We start from the raw sequence: 20,247 nt of genomic DNA, 5'->3' as shown, positions 1-20,247 counted from the left end.
TGGCAGTGATACCCATAAACTGCCCTGCCACTGGCACCCACCTCTTCCTTTTACTGCGGTCACCTCTGATGAAACAGGAAGTTGCATCAGAGAAGCAGCCACAGTAAAGGGAAGAGGTGGGTACCGGTGGCAGGACAGAGTATGGGAATCGTTGCTGCCACCGGCTTTTGGAACAGAAACAATAGGTAAACGCTGAGGAAGGGGGGAGATGCTGCTCTCCCAGCCTCTCTGTTGGCCTTAATGGTCGGGCCACCCCTGCTGGACTTAATGGACCTTTAGTCTGTCCCAGTATGGCAACGCTTATGTGCTTCAGTGTAGTAGCCCCCACTTTATATTTGTGCTGAAACCTTTTACACTAAATCTAAGAAAACATTGAAAATGTTATTTTACCTTGAACATTTTACTAATTGCTAGTTTCTTACTTCCCCTCCCTGTATCTTGCTGCATTTGCTGCTTCTCTGGCCACAGCACATAAACAATTTTTTATTTATTGAATTTTTATAGTGTCTTCTCACATTCCCCTACCCTCCTACTCTGTTTTATGGTAATTACATCTTGATTGTTTTAATTTGTTGTAACCGTGACCTCCTTTTTTTTAAATCCTGCCCTTGTAATACCCCCTCCATAAATATATATAATCCCTTTTCTTGTACAGTGCTTAGGTAATCTTATTTTATAGGTAGTATGTCAAATAAACTAAACCATAAAGTTAAGAGCACTTTCATTGTCTGACCTCTTTAATGCTTCTTTAGATTCAGGAGTGGTCCTGGAATACTGGAAACAGCAGGATGCGGTTCCTTTTCACAAAAGTAGAAGGAGGAGGGCGAGATCTACAGTTTGGTTGTGTCTGATTCTTTGATGTGAAGCTATGTTAAGGGCAACTAATCTTTTTGTAAGGAAAGTAAATAAAAGTAAGAGGAAAGGAAGGTCACCTTGGTTCTCAAAACTAGTAGCTGAAAAGGTAAGGAAAAAGAGGTTAGCCTTCATAAACTACAAAAGATTGCTGAAAGAGGAAGACAGGTGACAGTATCTGGAAAAGCTAAGAGAAGCTGCTAAAGTAATCAGAAAAGCAAAGATGCAAATCGAAGAAAATATAGCCAGTGTGGTAAAATGGAGAGATGAGACTTTTTTTTTTTTGTTTTAGATATGTTAGTGATGGGAGGAAGTGCAAAAGTGGCATTGTGAGACTCAAGGTGAAGGGGAGGAATTGTGTAGAAGCTGACAAAGATAGGGTGGAGTTGCGTCACAATATTTTTGTTCTGTGTTCACAACTGAAGGGCTAGGAGCAGGCCTGTAGAAGATAAGCCATATAGGAATGGAGGTGTGGTAGATCCTGATTGATTTCCAGACAACTCATAAGAATGTAAGCGTTGCCATACCGGGACAGACCAAAGGTCCATCAAGCCCAGTAACCTGTTTCCAACAGTGGCCAATCCAGCTCACGAGTACCTGGCAAGGTTCCAATACATAGTAGATGATGACGGCAGAAAAAGACCTGCACGGTCCATCCAGTCTGCCCAACAAGATAAACTAATATGTGCTACTTCTTGTGTATACCTTACCTTGATTTATATCTGCCATTTTCAGGACACAGACCGTTGAAGTCTTGCCAAGCACTAGCCCCGCCTCCCAAACCCCAGCCCCGCCTCCCAATCTCGGCTAAGCTTCTGAGGATCCATTCCTTCTGAACAGGATTCCATTATGTTTATCCCAAACAGATTTTATGCTACTTATCCTAAAAAATAAACAGTGGATTTTCCGAAGTTCATCTTACTAGTGGCTTATCGAATTTTCTTTTAGGAAATTTATCCAAACCTTTTTTAAACCCTTCTAAGCTAACTGCTTTTCCTTAGCATCCCTCCGGACCGGACCAGGATTGGACTGATGGGTTGTGCTCGCCTACCAGCAGGTGGAGACTGAGAAAAAACTCTGACTCTAGAGAGCCAATAGGAGCCCTGGCCATGTGACCTTAGCCTCAGTATTTTCTCAGTCTCCCAGCAGGTAGGAAGTGAGCCCATTAGTCTCTCTCCTTTTCTCTTTAGATATTACAGATATTTGTGATAATTCTTCTGTGCCTGGAATCTTATTTAGAGGCTTGACAGGGTTTCCTTTCTCTTCTTTCTTTGACAGCCTCGGGGGTGTTAAACTCGGGTGTCTCGAGTCCACCCCCCTTCCTCCCCATCTCCCTGGCTTAGCAGGGAAGGGCCGTCCCTTTCTCTGGAAAGGTGTACCGTCTTTGGGAGAGGCAGCCACTTTTAACAGGTAGCTGCTTTAAAAGAATTAAATCAAATAAAAGTAAATTCAAAGAAGCAGCCTTTCTTTCCCCAGACTTCTAACGAGCAGGCAGCTCCAGTGTTTTATTATGATTGAGGGGTTATAAAAAAAAAAAAAAAAAAAAACAGAAGAAAATAATTCAGTATCTGTGACTTTAAACAGCGATTTTTCTCGTCAGATTTAATTTCCTCCATTTTCTTGCGTTTTGGCGGCGGCAGTTTAAACAAATGAAAAAAAAAAAAAAAAAGAAAGGTGCGAACCGTGTAAGCGCGGCCACCTGTTTTTTCCGATATGGCTTAAAAGTTCAAACAGCTGCTGTCGGTCAGCGTCGCGCAGTTCACGCAGCCGGAACATGTAAATTTTGCTCTCCCTTCAAGGTTTCTTCGGGTCCGGTGCTGCCTCCAGTTTTTTCGGGGCCTTTTTCGCCGGCTGTTGTTTCTTCGCCGTTCCACTGGGCTCCGCTTGTTCGGAGGTGTCGGGCGCGCTGTCGACGATCGCCACAGGGCCAGTGGAGCGAACGGCGGCCATTTTGTTTCTCCCTCCATCTTATCAGTCGGGGATCTCTCTGCTGAAGGTAAGGCTGCAGTTCATAGAGCAGTTCGGCTCCAAGATGTGTACACTTTTGTATGTGCTGAACGGCGTATTCTAAAATGCTCTTCACATCAGCAGGCAATATTTGGTTGAAAGGGGGCTCCTTTCATATATGGATATATAACAAGCTTTCTTCTTTTAAATTTCTATGTATCACGGGGCTGTTAACACTAGTTTTTTCTGGTGCTCAGTCATTTTTCATTGCCTGATGGAAAATCTACATCTTATCATAATATCATAATTCATTTCAAGTATTTTCCTCAATAGCTGTAGTATTATACAGTGTTTTAAGAACTTTAGAAACTTTCTCTATAGGCATAGAGTAAATTTCTGTCTTTCTCATTCCCTGGTGAATAGGACTACATTGTCTAAGAGTCAATTGATTGGTACTTTGCAATTCTGACCATAATATCTTAGTTCCTTTCAAGCATTTTACTCCATGCGTATGATGTTATATAGTGTTTTAAGAACTTAACAGACACTCTCAATGGCTGTAGTGTTATACAGTGTTTTCTTTTTCCGACTTTAAGAAGCCTTCTCTAGAGGCATACAGTATATTGTTCAGATGCCATGGGGATATATCAGCTCTTTCATATTCTCTGAGGGACAGTCCTGTCTACCAAGCTCCCAGTCACTCAGCTGCCTTAGCAGGCATGCTTTATTCATGTCTTCCCTTCTTTTCCAACTGCCTTGAAGCCTCTCATTTTTCATTTTAGCTTTCTTCTGGTTTTTACAGGACATATGGTCACTTAGAGAATAAAGTCATCCTTTCACTTAAAGATAGTGGACGGTCCTCAAACCATCTACTCGTGTTTGTCTCTACTCTATCAGTTCAGCATTGGCAGATTATAAACATCCTGGTTTGGTCCAGTATGCCTATACATACCATCTGCTATCTCTTCCTCTTCCTTAGAGACCTGATGTTATATCAAGCTTTCTTGAATTCAGATACAGTCTTGTCTACACTGCCTTCACCAAGTGGCTGTGGCACAACTTCACTTTTTTTCGTTACAGGTAATTTCCAAGTTTGTCCTTTTTCATTTTCATTCTATGCGCCTTCACTCCAGAGTGTTCTTTCAATTGGAAGGGGATTCACTCACTTCCTGTGTATTTATACCATAGGTACATAAGTATGGTTATGCTGGGTAAGGCCTAAAGTCCATCAAGTCCAGCATTCATATCTAATGGGCATAGGTACATAAGTTTTGCCATTCTGGGGAAGCTCAAATGTCCACCTTTCTACAGCCAGAACAGCATTAAAGAAAAGAAAAAAAAAAATAAAACCTCTCACGAGAGTATCGAACAGAAATCTCTGCTCCAAAAGCAAGGCTTTGCAGTAATTCTGCAAACTAACGCATACAATATTTGCCATGGCTGTTCACCACTAGGAACACCGGGGACCCTGGGCCTAGGTTCGGTGTTTTAACCTGAAACAAGCTCAACATTCATATCTATTGGGTGTGAGTCTGGTACTACTACTACTACTTAACATTTCTAGAGCGCTACTAGGGTTACGCAGCGCTGTACAAATTAACAAAGAAGGACGTTCCCTGCTCAAAGGAGCTTACAATCTACATCTCAGTGAGGGAGGACGCATGACCGTGGTACGTGGATTAGTGGTATGTGGATTAGGGAGATCCAAGAAATTACAGGCCGGTGAATCAGACGTTCATACTGGGACAATTTTTTTCTGTCCGGAGCGTACTACCATAGCTGGTGGACTCCTATATTCAGAACTTTTTATATTCAGAACTTACCCAACTATGGAACGCCATAGAGATAGGGTTGGAGTTTGTAGCCCTATTTAACTGGTGTCCTTGGTCACCCTTCCTCTTCTCCTCAGGATCCAGAGAATGGCTAGTTTTTTGCTTATGCATTAACCGGTCATTTTCAGCAGTACTCTCTCTTCCGTTCTTTTATAGATCTAAGAGGATGTTCATTGCGCTCTTAGGGTCATTTCATTCTTACCTAGACGACTGCCTAATTGGAGAAAGTCTTATCAGCAGAGTTCTCAGGTCACGCACCGGGTGTTGCATTTCTTACAGTCTTTAGGTTGGGTGGTGATTGTAGCCAGGCCTCTCATTTGATCTCTCATTTGATCTCTCATCAGATATCTCTGATTTTCTCTTTGTTTAGTCAGGTTGGCGCACAGTCTTTTGTCTCCTCTGCAAACATCCCAGTTTATATTTTTCTTGGTGACCTTGGGCCTTCGGCCATTTCCTCGCTCTATTCTGCAGAATGCAATTTTACTTTCTAATGCCCAAGAAGGAATTTTCCTTCATCCTATTGCGAATCTCAGGGTCATCAATCGCACTATTTAAGTGTCATCTAGTTATCTCAAGAACCTTAGTTCTGTCATTGGGATGCTTCGTGCAGTACACTTTTTGGCAGAAGCTTGTTTGTATATATTTTTTTTTCTGGGGGACCTCAGCAATTCGTTTTACCTTCGGGTGAATTTTGTTTTCCCTACTGACAAACAAGGCGGAGAGAGCTATGTTGGTCCTTGCCATGGCAATGGGTTATGTCATCCGCCAAGGAGGAGTTAAGAGTATACTCTTGAGTTTGTACTCATTTTTTCTTAGTTATGTCACCCTGCATTTAGGTGAATGGACTCTCATTTTTTCAGCCTTACTTCCTCACTGCGACACTTCAGGGCTATCTCTTTTTGCCTTCAGGCTCACGAACATTTCTTGCTTCTTCCGTTCAGCAACAGTCTTGACGGAGACAGGGACAGATGCCAACGTCCAGCAGGGGTTTTTCAGCCTTCTTTATGCGTTTCTTCCATCATCTCACTAGGTGTTTACGCAGAACCAAGGCACCCTTCTACATCCGGACCCCCAGTCACTCAAACTTATGGCGTGGTTACTGGGTCTGCAACATCTTTGATATTTTCGCAGGAAGTACTTCAAGTTTTAATTGCTTCCAGACAGAAATCTACATTAAAGTCCTATGAATCAAAGTGGCGACGGTTCACTCTGTGGTACTCCTCTCGCCACTTCATTCCACAAACAGTATCCATTTTGCATGTTTTGGAATATCTTCTGCATCTTGCGAAATCTTGTCTGTCTTACTCATCCATTAGAGTTCATTTGGCAGCTCTATCAGTGATGCATGATACTGTTGACAACCGCACGCTTATGCAGCATCCACTGTCAAAGCGGTTTCTTAAAGGAGTCCTGCACCTGTACCTCCCGCTTCGTCCACCAGCTAGGTGAACTAGGTGAACAGACTCTTAAAGTTCTGTTTTCTAGTAGCCATAACTTTTTCTATAAAGTTTTCCTCTTCAAGCAGTGTTTCCCAGTAGCCATTGCAGCAAGTAGATCTATGTGTGGAATACTTCTACGGTTGGTAACTTCTTTTCGGTCTGCTGTAGTTTAAAGTTTTCACCTTTCCCAATCGGTTTTTTCTTATTGGTTTTGTCCTTCTAGCCAGTAGGCGTAAAAGTTTTTCATTGTTTCTAACCCGCTATATTGCGAAGGATCAAGGAAATGAGAATGTCTATTTCTCTTCTCGCTGAGAGGGCAGTTCCACAGCGTATTACAACATATTCCACAACTTCAGAAGCGGGCTCTATTCTTACTATGGCGATTTTTGGTGCTCTCGGTGCACATTGGTAAGTTGGCAACTTAGTCCTAGTTTCATTTTATTTTGCTCATTGGGACACACTACATGTTAGTTGTCGCCAGGTGGCCTATGCAGCATGAACATTTCTCTGCAGTTTTCATAGGGTCCCTCCCTTCAGATTACTGCTTTGGTACTTCCCATCAGTCCAATCCTGGTCCGGTCCGGAGGGATGCTAAGGAAGGAGAAATTAGATCTTACCTGCTAATTTGCTTTCCTTTAGTCCCTCCGGACCGGACCAGGCCCCTCCCATGTTCTCTCTACTCTTTAGCTTCTTTTATTAAGTAGGAAGTGTATTCAGTAGGAAGTGTATTCATTCCTTTACGATTCGTGGAACAATACTATATATATACAGAACTTTACGTGGTCTATACCACTTCTCTGGTGGTTGCTGGTGAGCTCAATTGCTGGAATCTATCTATAAAACCTTAAATACGCCATACCACTTCTCTGGTGAGAGTTGTGGCTGAGCTCAGTTGCTGGAATATCTATAAAACCTTAAATATGATTTACCACTTTTCTGGTGAGAGTTGCTGGTAAGCTCAGTTGATGGAATATATATAAAATCTTAAGTGGGCCATACCACTTCTCTGGTGAGAGTTGCTGGTGAGCTATAAGACAAGTGAGCCATACCACTTCTCTGGTGAGAGTTGCGGGTGAGCTATATTATACGTGAGCCATACCACTTCTCTGGGGAGAGTTGCTGGTGAGCTATATTACATGTGAGCCATATCGCTTCTCTGGTGAGAGTTGCTGGTGAGCTATAGTACAAGTGAGCCATACCACTTCTCTAGTGAGAGTTGCTGGTGAGCTGTAATACATATTGGGCCATACCACTTCTCTGGTGAGAGTTGCTGGTGAGCTCTGATACTTGGCATTGCCGAGTGCTTTGTGGCTGCTAGGATTCCATACGGCACAGAAGGTCTTTCTTTCTTTCCTGCTTTGTTATTCAAATACTGAGGCTAAGGTCACATGGCCAGGGCTCCTATTGGCTCTCTAGAGTCAGAGTTTTTTCTCAGTCTCCACCTGCTGGTAGGCGAGCACAACCCATCAGTCCAATCCTGGTCCGGTCCGGAGGGACTAAAGGAAAGCAAATTAGCAGGTAAGATCTAATTTCTCCTTACCACATTATCTGGCAACAAGTTCCAGAGTTTAATTACATGTTGGGTGAAGAAATAGTTTCTCTGGTTTGTTACTTAGTAGCTTCATTGCGTGCCCCCTAATCCTAGCATTTCTGGAAAGAGTAAACAAGCAATTCACATCTGCCTGTTCCAATCCACTCAGTATTTTACAGACCTCTATCATATCTCCCCTCAGCCATCTCTTCTCCAAACTGAAGAGCCCTAGCCCCTTTAGCCTTTTCTCATAGAGATGTCATCCCAGTCCCTTTATCATTTTTATCGCCCTTCTCATACCTTTAATCTGTAATATCTTTTTTGAGATGTGATGACCAGAATTGCACGCAGTGTTCGAGGTGTGGTCGCACCATGGAGTGTTACAAAGGCATTATAACATTCTCATTTTAGTTTTCCATACCTTTCCTAATAATTCCTAACATTCTATTTGCTTTCTTAGCCACCACTGCACACTGAGCAGAGTGTTTCAATGTATCATCAACGATGACGCCTAGATCCCTTTCCTGGTCTGTGACTCCTAATGGGTAGCCTTGCATCATGTAGCTATACTTTGGGTTCCTCTTTGTGAGGAGTTACCTAAATTAACGGCTTGGCAGAGTTTAAAAAGGGGTTAGACGGTTTCCTAAAGGACAAGTCCATAAACCGCTACTAAATGGACTTGGGAAAAATCCACAATTCCGGGAATAACATGTATAGAATGTTTGTACGTTTGGGAAGCTTACCAGGTGTCCTTGGCCTGGATTGGCCAAGGGCACCTATCGCGTGGATCTTGTGGTAATTTCATTTTTGACACGCATCCGATACGCATATTTGAATAATATTTTTTATTTTTGGGCGCATGTAGGTCATTACTGCCCGGATTCTTTACTGCTAGGTCAATGGCTGGTGGTAAGGTCTCAGACCCAAAATGGACTCACGGCAGTTTTGATTTTACTGCACATCCATTTGTGGCAAAAAAAGGCCTTTTTTACAGACATGCTAAAAAATGGATCGGCGCATGCCCAAAACCCACGCCTACACCACCGCAAGCCATTTTTCAGCGTTCCTTTGTAAAAGGACCCCTGATTTACTAAGACTCTTTTCCCATTCTCTGACTGAAAGTTTAGTAAATCAATCCCTTAAGGTACCACTGCACATCACAGCCAAAAACCAGAAGTTTCCCTTCTGGAAACATGTCAGCAGTGTGGCATTACCCATTTGATAGGTGAAGCACAGAGGTAATGACCTCTGTTTCACATTTCATCATGGCATGGGTCCTCGCCTCTCTCCCTCATATCCCCCCTCCCCAGCCTTCACCCAGTCTCAGTCTCTCCCTCTCTAATAACATCTCCCCCAGCCTTCATGCAGTCTTTCTGCCATAACTCATCCCCCTACAGCTTTCATACAGTTTCTCTCGTAACTTACCCCCTTCCAACCTTCATGCAGTCTCTCTCATAATTTACTCCCCAGCTTACATGCAGTCTCTCATAACTCACCCCCTCCAGCTTTGATGTAATCTCTGTCTGTGGCATCTTGCTTCTTTTCTACTTACCTGCAGCAGTTCAGCTCACTGTTGTAGGCTTGAGCCCTGCAGTACAGGAAGTTCGGGTGCTCTCGTGGTTTCAAGTTCCAGCACCTTGTGGCTCAAGCTTACAACAGTGAGCTGAACCCCTGCAGGCAGGTAGGAAATGTTTTCTTTGGCAGCACAAAAATAAGTAACAAAAATTTGGGGGCAAGAGATCTCAAGCGCCAGGGTGTAATTTCTAGACGCCTTGGCGTAATTTCTAGACGCCTTGGCAACCTGTCATCTGGAATTTGTCGAACCTTGTCTTAATCCCTCCAGTGGTCATCTTGTTGTTTTTGTGACTTAGGCGTAATTGAAACAGATCTAGACCAAAATGTCTAACTTTTAGCTCTGGACGTTTTTTACTTAAGGTAGAAAATTATCCAAGTTTTGGGAACACCCAAATCCCACCCCTCAACATGCCCTCTTGTGATTTGGACGCACTGCAGAAAAAAAAAGCCTCAAATCTGAGTTTTGAAAATCACGATTTGGATATTTTTAAAGAAAAACATCCAAATGCCACTTTATGCCGTTTTTTAAAGATGTTTTTTTCTCTTTTGAGATTGACCTCCCATATTATATTCAATTTCCAGATTAAAAATAGGTCTGTTCCAGTTTTGTAAGATGAATTACTTCTTTCCTGCTTAGGAATTTTGCACTGTTTTGCAGCTTGTCACCTAGCTTTGCCTTTAGGAAGCTTTGAAAATGCCGTTCATTAAGGAGGAGAAACAACCCAGGAGAGTTGCATGTGCTTCCTTAATAGTTCTCAATGCTAATTATACTGAATTGTATACACTGCTGGATACTGCATTCCTAAGTAACACTGCTCTGCCTGCTAGATATTGTCTCTGTTTCTATGCTGTTCATAAACACAAATGCAAGATGATAGATCTGCCAAATAATGAGGAGGCGGGTGAGAGGTGCCATTCTTACTGCACAGTTATGAGAACCTTCAAACCCCTGACTCTTGTGGATACGGTTCCTTTTGCAGCTACCGATTTGAAAGCCCATGGTTCAATGAAACTGGCTTCTGTGAATGGTTGAATACAAGCACTTAGACAAGGCCTCCAGACTCTGGAGGTGGGGGGGGTGGTCTTTTTATTTACTGTTCTCATGGTAAAATAGCATGAGAATAATGCTGCTTTTCTGTGTAAAACAGGCCTTTGATGCTTTGGAATTTGGAGAGACAGTGGTGGTCCAAAGTGCACAAGTGGAAGCATAATATTTGTAGAAGTAAAAAAAAATCCACTAAAATAAAAAAAATGGGCATGGGATTACCAACGCAACTAGCAACAATATAAAAGTAATCCACAAAATGTAACAGTTTGGAACTCTAATGTACTTATAACGAAAACGGGGAAGGAAAAGCCTCAAAGTAGCTCAAAACCAAAACGAAGGTGTAAAAAGCTATATCTGTGTTTGGATATTGGATATTTGCCTTCTGGGACCCTGAAGCAGTTTACAAAACGCTGGCCATTGTTGGCCCGGGGGTAAGTTTGCATCTCCAAATATCCACCAGATGCTCTTCTTTTGCTTCATTTAAGCCATGAATGAAGCAAAAGTGGGTTTTGCTGTTTTCTCGAGCACTATATTATGCACGGATTGTGTTTTGTTTTTGATTCCAAATGAAGTCACTTTGGTTTCGGGAAGGCTTTTGCCTGTTTTGTTTTTGTTACATTTGTACCCCGCGCTTTCCCACTCATGGCAGGCTCAATGCAGCTTACATGGGGCAATGGAGGGTTAAGTGACTTGCCCAGAGTCACAAGGAGCTGCCTGTGCCTGAAGTGGGAATCAAACTCAGTTCCTCAGGACCAAAGTCCACCACCCTAACCACTAGGCCACTCCTCCACTGTTGCTACTATTTGAGATTCTACATGGAATGTTGCTATTCCACTAGAAGTCGGCCCTTGCAGATCACCAATGTGGCCACGCAGGCTTCTGCTTCTGTGAGTCTGTACGTGCAGGACGTCAGACTCACAGAAACAGAAGCCTGCGCAGCCTTCTACATGGAATGTTGCTAGTGGAATAGCAACATTCCATGTAGAATCTCCAACAGTAGCAACATTCCATGTAGAATCTCCAATAGTATCTATTTTATTTTTGTTACATTTGTACCCTGCGCTTTCCCACTCATGGCAGGCTCAATGCAGCTTATATGGGGCAATGGAGGGTTAAGTGACTTGCCCAGAGTCACAAGGAGCTGCCTGTGCCTGAAGTGGGAATCGAACTCAGTTCCTCAGGACCAAAGTCCACTACCCTAACCACTAGGCCAGTGATGAAGTAGAGATCCATACAGATCTACATAGAGACCTACACAGATCAATATAGCTCTTTAAACCTTTGTTATGGTTTTTAGCTACTTTGAGGCTTTTCCTTCCCTGTTTTCATTATAACTACTACTACTACTACTTATCACTTCTATAGTGCTACAAGGCATATGCAGCGCTGTACACCATACATGAAAAGACAGTCCCTGCTCAAGGAGCTCACAATCTAAATAGGACAGGCAAACAGACAGAACAATTAAGAAGTAAGGGAATTAAAGAGGTGGGGATAAAAGGGTACAGGGCAAGTGAGTAGTGGTTAGGAGTCAAAAGCAGCGTTAAAGAGGTGGGCTTTTAGCCTGGATTTGGAAACGGCCAAAGATAGGGCTAGACGTACAGGCTCGGGAAGTCTAAGTACATTATAAGTACATTAGAGTTCCATACTGTTACATTTTGTGAAGTAAAAAATCCTACATTAAAATGTAGAGATATTTTCATGTTTTGTAGGACACATTAGTAACATTTCTGAAAGAAATTGCTTTGCCCTGTTTGACGGGAAAGTTTTCCATAATGAAGTCAGGTGAAATGCAGAGCCGTTGATCCGTGCACTGTGGCACTCAGCTTGTTTTTCTTTCCCTTTTCTGTTGCAGTGATCTGGAGCCTGAGTGGTTGGACAGCGTGCAGAAAAACGGGGAGCTGTTTTACCTGGAGCTGAGTGAAGGCGAGGAAGAGGCTCTGTTGCCTGCTAACTCTCCCGAGGTACCCTCAGTCAATCACGTCCGATTCCGGGAAAATGAAGCAGAAGTAATACCAACAGGTCAATGGAAGGAGGGCAAAAAAGTAGAACCCACGTTGAAAAAACTCTCCAGAATTTTGAAAAAGCCACAGAAGCATGTTAGTAGAAAAGGCCCCACTTCCATTCTGAAACAGCCGCCCACTCTAAAAACTGGCGGAGCTGTCCAGCAGAGGTATAAGGACGTTTGCATTTATGTGAATCCAAACAGGCTGTCAAGCAGTGAGGTGGGTGAACCAGCCAGCCTGCTGCACACTTTGGTAGGAATTATCCACCAGTCCTCATGGAGTAGTGGACGACCAGGGAGGAGACAAGGAGGCCAAAATGGAAATCTGAAGTATACCAATGAAGAAAAACTTGTTGTACACGGTTTAGTTCCAGGCAGCTCGGCAATCAAAAGCAGCCAAATTATGATTGGTAAGTGATGAGGTTTAATCAGACTGTCTCCAGCATAAAGGAATCCTTTGCCGAAGGAATGGATCCTCAGGAGCTTAGTCAAGATCGGGAGGCGGGGCTGGTGGTTGGGAGGCGGGGATAGGGCTGGGCAGACTTATACGGTCTGTGCCAGAGCCGGTGGTGGGAAGCGGGACTGGTGGTTGGGAGGCGGGGATAGTGCTGGACAGACTTGTACGGTCTGTGCCAGAGCCGGGGTTGGGAGGCAGGGCTGCGGAGGTGAGGATAGTGCTGGGCAGACTTATACGGTCTGTGCCTGTGCCAGAGCCGGTGGTTGGGAGGTGGGGATAGTGCAGGGCAGACTTATATGGTCTGTGCCCTGAAGAGCACAGGTACAAATCAAAGTAGGGTATACACAAAAAGCAGCAAATATGAGTTATCTTGTTGGGCAGACTGGATGGACCCTGCAGGTCTTTTTCTGCCGTCATCTACTATGTTACTATATGTAATGTACTTCTCTTAAAAGTTTAATATTGCCATTCTATAAAATGTGCTAAGGAGAGCTATATATGCAGGCAGAGAATGCTCTGTTTTATTAAAGGTGTACCGCTTTTATTGATGGAGAGAAGGCAAAGGTATATGTGGTATCCAATGTTCCCTCTAAGGAACGAATTGTCGTGAGCAAAAAATTTTCTTTATGAGCAAAGGACTGAGTTGACATAAGTTTTTCAATTACCTTGTGAGCGTGTCTTACAGATATATACACATACATAAAAACTGTCAGGGGCCCTTTTACTAAGCTGCGTACGTGCGTCCTACCCGTTTCAATTTTGAACTACCACCCGGCTACCGTGTGGCCCGGGTGGTGATTTCATTTTTTACGCGCACCCGCGCGGTGCTAACCAGGCGGTAATCGTCATTGTGTAGGCGTAGGCCATTACCACCAGGTTAACGTGTGAGACTTTACCGCTAGGTCAGTGGGTAGCGGTAAGGTCTCAGGCCCAAAATTGCCGCACGTCCATTTTCGCAACCCCCCCCCCCCAAAAGGCCTTTTTTGCAGGCGCACTAAAAAATGGACCTGCGCGCGTCCAATACTTGCATCTACACCAGTGCAGGCTATTTTTCGGAGCATCTTAGTAAAAGGACCCCTCAGGGAGGCTGGAAATGAGACATACTTTGCATGCATGCTTTCCCTACATGTTCGCCTGTACTTTATTGCTACTCTGACTTTTTACTTGGATACTGGATGTTTAGCACAGCTTAAAAGGGAACACTGCTCCCTCTGTATGAGCATCACTCTTAATAATAATAATAATAATGATAATAATAGTAAAATGGACAGTAGGGGCACTTTTTAACACAGCAGGGAATTAACAGACCTCCATGTTAATCTCCTTGATCTACAGGCCATCCGGAATACTCTAAAGGTTTTCAGGGATCAGCCACAAAACCAAGTTATTCTCATTCAAATGGACAGCCAGTTTGCAATGTTAAGTGTGAACAAGTAGGGGGGTATGAGATCCTACCCCTTGTGGAAGTAGTGGGAATGTGGCAGTGGACCCTCCTTCATGGACCTGCAAGTCATATACCTCCCAGGAAAAGACAGCTGCCTGATGGACAGACTGAGCAGGGTTTTGCAACCACACAAGTGATCTCCCAACAGGGGTGTAGCCCATAAGATCTTCTCAGAGTGGAGCACCCCCTGTGTGGATGTTTTTGCCATTCATCTCAACAACAAAGTTCCCCAATTCTTTTCCAGGCTCAGATCACATGGCAGACTAGCATCAGATGCACTTATCCTGCATTGGAGGAAGGAACTTCTGTATGCATATCCTCCTTCCCTTTTCTTTTTTTATCTTTTCCCTTCTCTTGTCATCTCCTTGTTGTCTCCTTTTCTCTTTCTCTTCTTTTTTCTGTTCTTTTTCTCTCCTTTGTTTCCTGTTCTTCCCTTTCCTCCTGGTTCTTTTTTTCTCTGTGCCTATTACTTATTCCATCTAATTCCTTTTCCTGTTACAATGAAGGAGCATTGACCCTGCACTTCACCTAGCTGCGGTTGTAACAGAATGAAACCTCCCCCCCCCCCCCCCACACACACACCCACATCATGGGTTCGCCTCTGGTCTTGATTGTTTCTACGGCTTTCCGCTCTGGAATCCAGTGCCGATGTGGGTGGGAAGACAAGGACGTCAACACAACCCCTATTGGCAGGACGTTCCTGCTACCAGCGCGTTTTTCCAATACCACTGCGATGCATGTTTGGACCCTCCTGTCTCCCGGTGCACATTACATCCAAAGGAACCCCGGGGAAAGCGGTATGCAGTGCGCTAAGCACTGCTGGCCATGTGGAAGCTCTCACTTGTTCAGGGCTCTGGTCCTGTACCAAGTTTGCGTTTTATACTTACAGATATTCTGTTACAGCACAACTAATGATTTCCTGAGAAGTTGGTTACATTATAGTAACAAATATATTAGGTTTACTGACCACAATGGTGAATGCGCCTCCCAAATCTGGTCCTGGAGGCACTCCAGCCAGTCAGGTTTTCAGGATATCCACAATGAATTTGCATGAGAGATATTTTGCTTGCACTACCTCCACTACATGCATGTCTCTCTCATGCATATTCGTTGTGGATACCCTGGTTGGGGTGCCTTCAGGACCAAGTTTGGGAACCACTGCCTTAAATACTTAGAATAGCAGGAGAGCCTTAGGCTTCTATTTGAAATGGACTTAAATATTTAGAAAGTCCAACCAACTTGTTTTTCTCGACTCCTATAAGCTTGAGAGTGCCGTAGCCAAGGAAACACTGTTGGATAGGGAGCTATACCTCCTTTGCTTATGTCCAAACTGGCCTGACCTAGAGGGTTTTGTCAAGGTTTGCAATGTTTGAACCATGGTTTCATCAGTAGCCCAGGTAAGGATGGCCACTATGGAGGAGGTTTGCAGGGCTGCTGCTATACATTCACATCCGTGGATTCCCTTTAAAATATAGAATCCAACTTCATTCTTCCTAGGGCCAGTGTGTATGCTTTTCAGGCCACCTTTGTTTAAAAAAGGGAAGTACAAAACTGAAAAAGGCATTTTGCAAACAACAACAGTTTTGTTGCCTGCCTGTTAGCAGGCTTTCTGTTAAGTGTTAAAGGCAACCTATACGTAGGAAGTCCCATCCTGCTTGTTTTCAGGAAACCAGATTGCTTACCTGTAGTGGGTATTCTGTGGGAACGGAAGGAGGAAAGTCCTCAAATGGGTCTCCCATTTTTCCTTTGCAAGTTGTATCCCAATTTGACTGCCCCTATCGGACCGACCGTTCACTTGTCTATTAGATTGTAAGCTCTTTGAGCAGGGACTGTCTCTCTTTGTTAAATTGTACAGCGCTGCGTAACCCTAGTAGCGCTCTAGAAATGTTAAGTAGTAGTAGTAGTAGTAGTATTCTGGTAAGGAATAGATGTTGCCCTGTATGACAATATAGGACAGAAGCTATTGCACATGCACATTAGGGGCTGAGATTTTGCAGTTAAAATACCTAAGCGTGAGCTTTACCACATGGGTTCTGTCAGATGATGGCACCCATCTGTGAGGACTTTAATCCTGCCGTCCATGGGCAACACTCACTAAAGGTAAATAATCATCATTTTTATGTATCTTGTAAAGCACTCTACACATTGACAAATGTATATTGTGCATCTTGGAAAGGAAGCGTGGTTTGGGTTTAAGGAGCTACAACTTGCTGAAAGAGTTTTCACATGAGATCAATATTCAAATCATTTCTTCAACTAACTTTGGGAGTTGTTTTTCTTTTTTTAACTTCTAGGAGATGCACTCATTGCTGTGAATGATGTTGATGTGTCCTCTGAGAATATAGAACGAGTTTTGTCTTGTATTCCTGGCCCTATGCAGGTACAGATACTTTGTTCATTTGAAGTTCTTGTGTTATTTATGTTTGTGCTCACATTACCCAGTGGAATGACACAGATTGTAAATTCCTTGAGATTTCCGAATGGCTAGGTTAGGCTAGGCATTAATGATTTGGTGCTGCCAGGAATGTAAACAGTCTTTTTGGCATCTTGTGCTAGTCTGGTCTATACAGTTTCTTTTGAAATGCAGGCAACACCTTCCCTATCACATGACTTTTCAGCTCAGCTGCTCTTCTTTGTTGCTTATCTGTTCCATAATGTAGTTTACATGCCTGGGATAAACATAAAGGAATCCTGTGCAGAAGGAATGGATCCTCAGAAGCTTAGCCGAGATTGGGAGGCGGGGCTGGTGTTTGGGTGGTGGGGCTAGTTCTGGGCAAGACTTCTACGGTCTGTGTCCTGAAAATGGCAGAAACAAATCAAGGTAAGGTATACACAAGAAGTAGCACATATGAGTTTATCTTGTTGGGCAGACTAGATGGACCGTGCAGGTCTTTTTCTGCCGTCATCTACTATGTTACTATGTATGTTAGTTGAGCTTTGCGGGACAAGAATGCTTTTTTTTTTGTACTCTGCACCTGTTATTACACTTAAAAAAAAAAAGTTTCAGTACGATAGCATGTCAGGTTAAAATTCAATGTTTAAATAAACCTTTCTTGTTTTCTGTCTCAGTGCTGTGAAACTTCTGAAGATACGTTACATAACTACATAAGTATTGCCATACTGGGAAAAACCAAAGGTCCATCAAGCCCAGCATCCTGTTTCCAACAGTGGCCAATCCAGGTCACAAATACCTGGCAAGATCCCAAAAAAGTATAAAACATTTTATACTGCTTATCCTAGAAATAAGCAGTGGATTTTCCCCAAGTCCATTTAATAATGGTCTAAGGACTTTTCCTTTAGGAAGCCGTCCAAACCTTTTTTTAAACTTCACTAAGCTAACCGCTTTTACCACATTCTCTGGCAACGAATTCCAGAGTTTAATTACACGTTGAGTGAAGAAACTTTTTCTCCGATTCGTTTTAAATTTACTACATTGTAGCTTCATCGCATTCCCCCTAGTCCTAGTATTTTTGGAAAACGTGAACAGACGCTTCACATCTACCCGTTCAACTCCACTCATTATTTTATAGACCTCTATCATATCTCTCCTCAGCCGCCTTTTCTCCAAGCTGAAGAGCCCTCGCCGCTTTAGCCTTTCCTCATATGGAAGTCATCCCATCCCCTTTATCATTTTCGTCGCCCTTCTCTGCACCTTTTCTAATTCCACTATATATTTTTTGAGATGCGGTGACCAGAATTGAACACAATATTCGAGGTGCGGTCGCACCATGGAGCGATTCAAAGGCATTATAACATCCTCATTTTTGTTTTCCATTCCTTTCCTAATAATACCTAACATTCTATTTGCTTTCTTAGCCACAGCAGCACACTGAGCAGAAGGTTTCAATGTATCATCAACGACGACACCTAGATCCCTTTCTTGGTCCGTGACTCCTAATGTGGAACCTTGCATGACGTAGCTATAATTCGGGTTCTTTTTTCCCCACATGCATCACCTTGCACTTGCTCACATTAAACATCATCTGCCATTTAGCCACCCAGTCTCGTAAGGTCCTTCTGTAATTTTTCACAATCCTGTCGCGAGTTAACGACTTTGAATAACTTTGTGTCATCAGCAAATTTAATTACCTCGCTAGTTACTCCCATCTCTAAATCATTTATAAATATATTAAAAAGCAGCGGTCCTAGCACAGACCCCTGAGGAACCCCACTAACTACCCTTCTCCATTGTGAATACTGCCCATTTAACCCCACTCTCTGTTTCCTATCCTTCAACCAGTTTTTAATCCACAATAGGACATTTCCTCCTATCCCATGACCCTCCAATTTCCTCTGTAGCCTTTCATGAGGTACCTTGTCAAACGCCTTTTGAAAATCCAGATATACAATATCAACCGGTTCCCCTTTGTCCACATGTTTGTTTACTCCTTCAAAGAATTGAAGTAAATTGGTCAGGCAAGATTTCCCCACACAAAAGCCGTGCTGACTTGGTCTCAGTAATCCATGTCCTCGGATGTGGTCTGTAATTTTGTTTTTGATAATAGCCTCTACCATTTTCCCCGGCACCGACGTCAGACTCACCGGTCTATAATTTCCCGGATCTCCCCTGGAACCTCATTGGTGAGCTTTGTTTTTGAACAAGAGTTGAATGCTTTACTGAGACTCTACTTCTGTAATCTGAATTTGGAGTATCTGAGACAAAGAATATGGATATATCCCATGCGGCAAGAAACTATTTTTGGGGTTCTTCCTTCTTTTTGCGTTATCCTTGCAAGTCTTTGGTTAAATATTTGAATGTCCAATATATATTCTTTTTACCAGAGCAATTGTGTTCTTTTTTTTTATTTTTTTTATTTAAAGAAGATGTCTGGATTGCTCGTTCCACCAGTTGTTGGAAGTTAGTGTGATATGTATAGTTCAGGGAAGTAGTGTGCCGTTAAGCTTTGTTTCTTTATCTTTCTTTTTGCCTAATTACGATCTCCATTTGATACCGGCTTTGCCCCCTATCCATGTTTATGGACTACATTGGAATATCAGGGATTTTGATTATATTTCCTTTTCTGTCCTGTATTATCAAAGTCGCTATTAAAAAGTTGTACTTGTGATTATGTTTAAATTTCATAAATAAAAATTTTTTTTTTTTAAACGAACCTATGCCACCGTCACCTTGAAAAGACTGTAAATAATGAACCAAATGCAAGGACCAGCAAAGCTAAAACAGAGGGATAAAAAGAAATGTACTGTATATGGAAATCCACAGAATGAAATAGTACAGATGCCTATTAATCCGCCAAAAGACAGCACATTAAACTTTACTCTGAACTTACACAGACTAACTCCCAGCCAACTAAAGCAGAAAAGACAGAAAAAATAAATAACTTGTATCACAGATCATGGCAAAAGAATTAAAATTTTTTTTTTACACGATAGTTTTTTTTATTTACTGCTCTGCTGCAAACCAAATTTTTTAACAACCCAAACCAGACACCTACACAGAATTTAAAAACTTGATATATATATAGCTAAAATGTTTTTCTCACCATTATATACAGAGAACCAAAATGCGCAAAGAAACCCCAACAGGCAAAATTACCTGTCCTCGAGAGAACCACAAAATTCAACATACTCCAAAAAAAAACCCAAATGCTAAGCAGCACCACAGCCCCAGTGCATTACTGTCCCATGCTGCCAACTGTAAGTGACAGGTGACCTGATCTGGAAGTAGATCAGTTGCACAGAACAAAAACTTAATTAAAACATTAAAAAACAAACAAAAAAAACCAGCCCAGTTAAAAAAAAATTTAAAAAAGGCCCTTTGGAAGTTAGTCTGTTTAAGTCTAAAGTAAAGTTTTAGGTTTTAATTAAATTTATGTTCAGTGCAACCCAATCTGCTTCTGGATTGGGTCACCTGTCACTGTGTTGACAAGCAGGATTGAGCACACAAGTGGGTGATGTCATCTAAAGTTGCTGAGACAGAACTGTTTATCCAGAGCAGGGCTGGTCATAGTAATTGTGGGGCTCTGTTCAGACCAGTTTGATGGGGCCCCCACCTAGCCCTGCCCCTTGTTGACAAGATGTGTTTTTAATTTTTTTAATTTAAATAAAGACAAATAAAACAAAACATACAGAAAAACTAATTCAAGTAAGCACAATGCT

At 42.7% G+C, this 20,247-nt stretch overlaps 1 protein-coding gene across 3 annotated transcripts in view; it reads left to right on the top strand.

The window, feature by feature from the left end:
• INTU (inturned planar cell polarity protein) overlaps positions 1–20,247 on the top strand; it is a 157,784-nt gene that overhangs the window by 45,887 nt on the left and 91,650 nt on the right. For all 3 annotated transcript variants that reach the window (XM_030191757.1, XM_030191756.1, XM_030191755.1), the window contains exons 2-3: positions 12,080–12,639; positions 16,425–16,510. In XM_030191757.1, coding sequence (XP_030047617.1) covers positions 12,080–12,639; positions 16,425–16,510 — 646 coding nt within the window. The remainder of the gene's footprint in view (positions 1–12,079; positions 12,640–16,424; positions 16,511–20,247) is intronic.

This window comes from Microcaecilia unicolor, chromosome 2, assembly GCF_901765095.1.
Source record: "Microcaecilia unicolor chromosome 2, aMicUni1.1, whole genome shotgun sequence".
NCBI classification, from domain to species: domain Eukaryota; kingdom Metazoa; phylum Chordata; class Amphibia; order Gymnophiona; family Siphonopidae; genus Microcaecilia; species Microcaecilia unicolor.
Note: the sequence above shows the minus strand (reverse complement) of the source record. Positions and strands in the feature narration are given on the sequence as shown.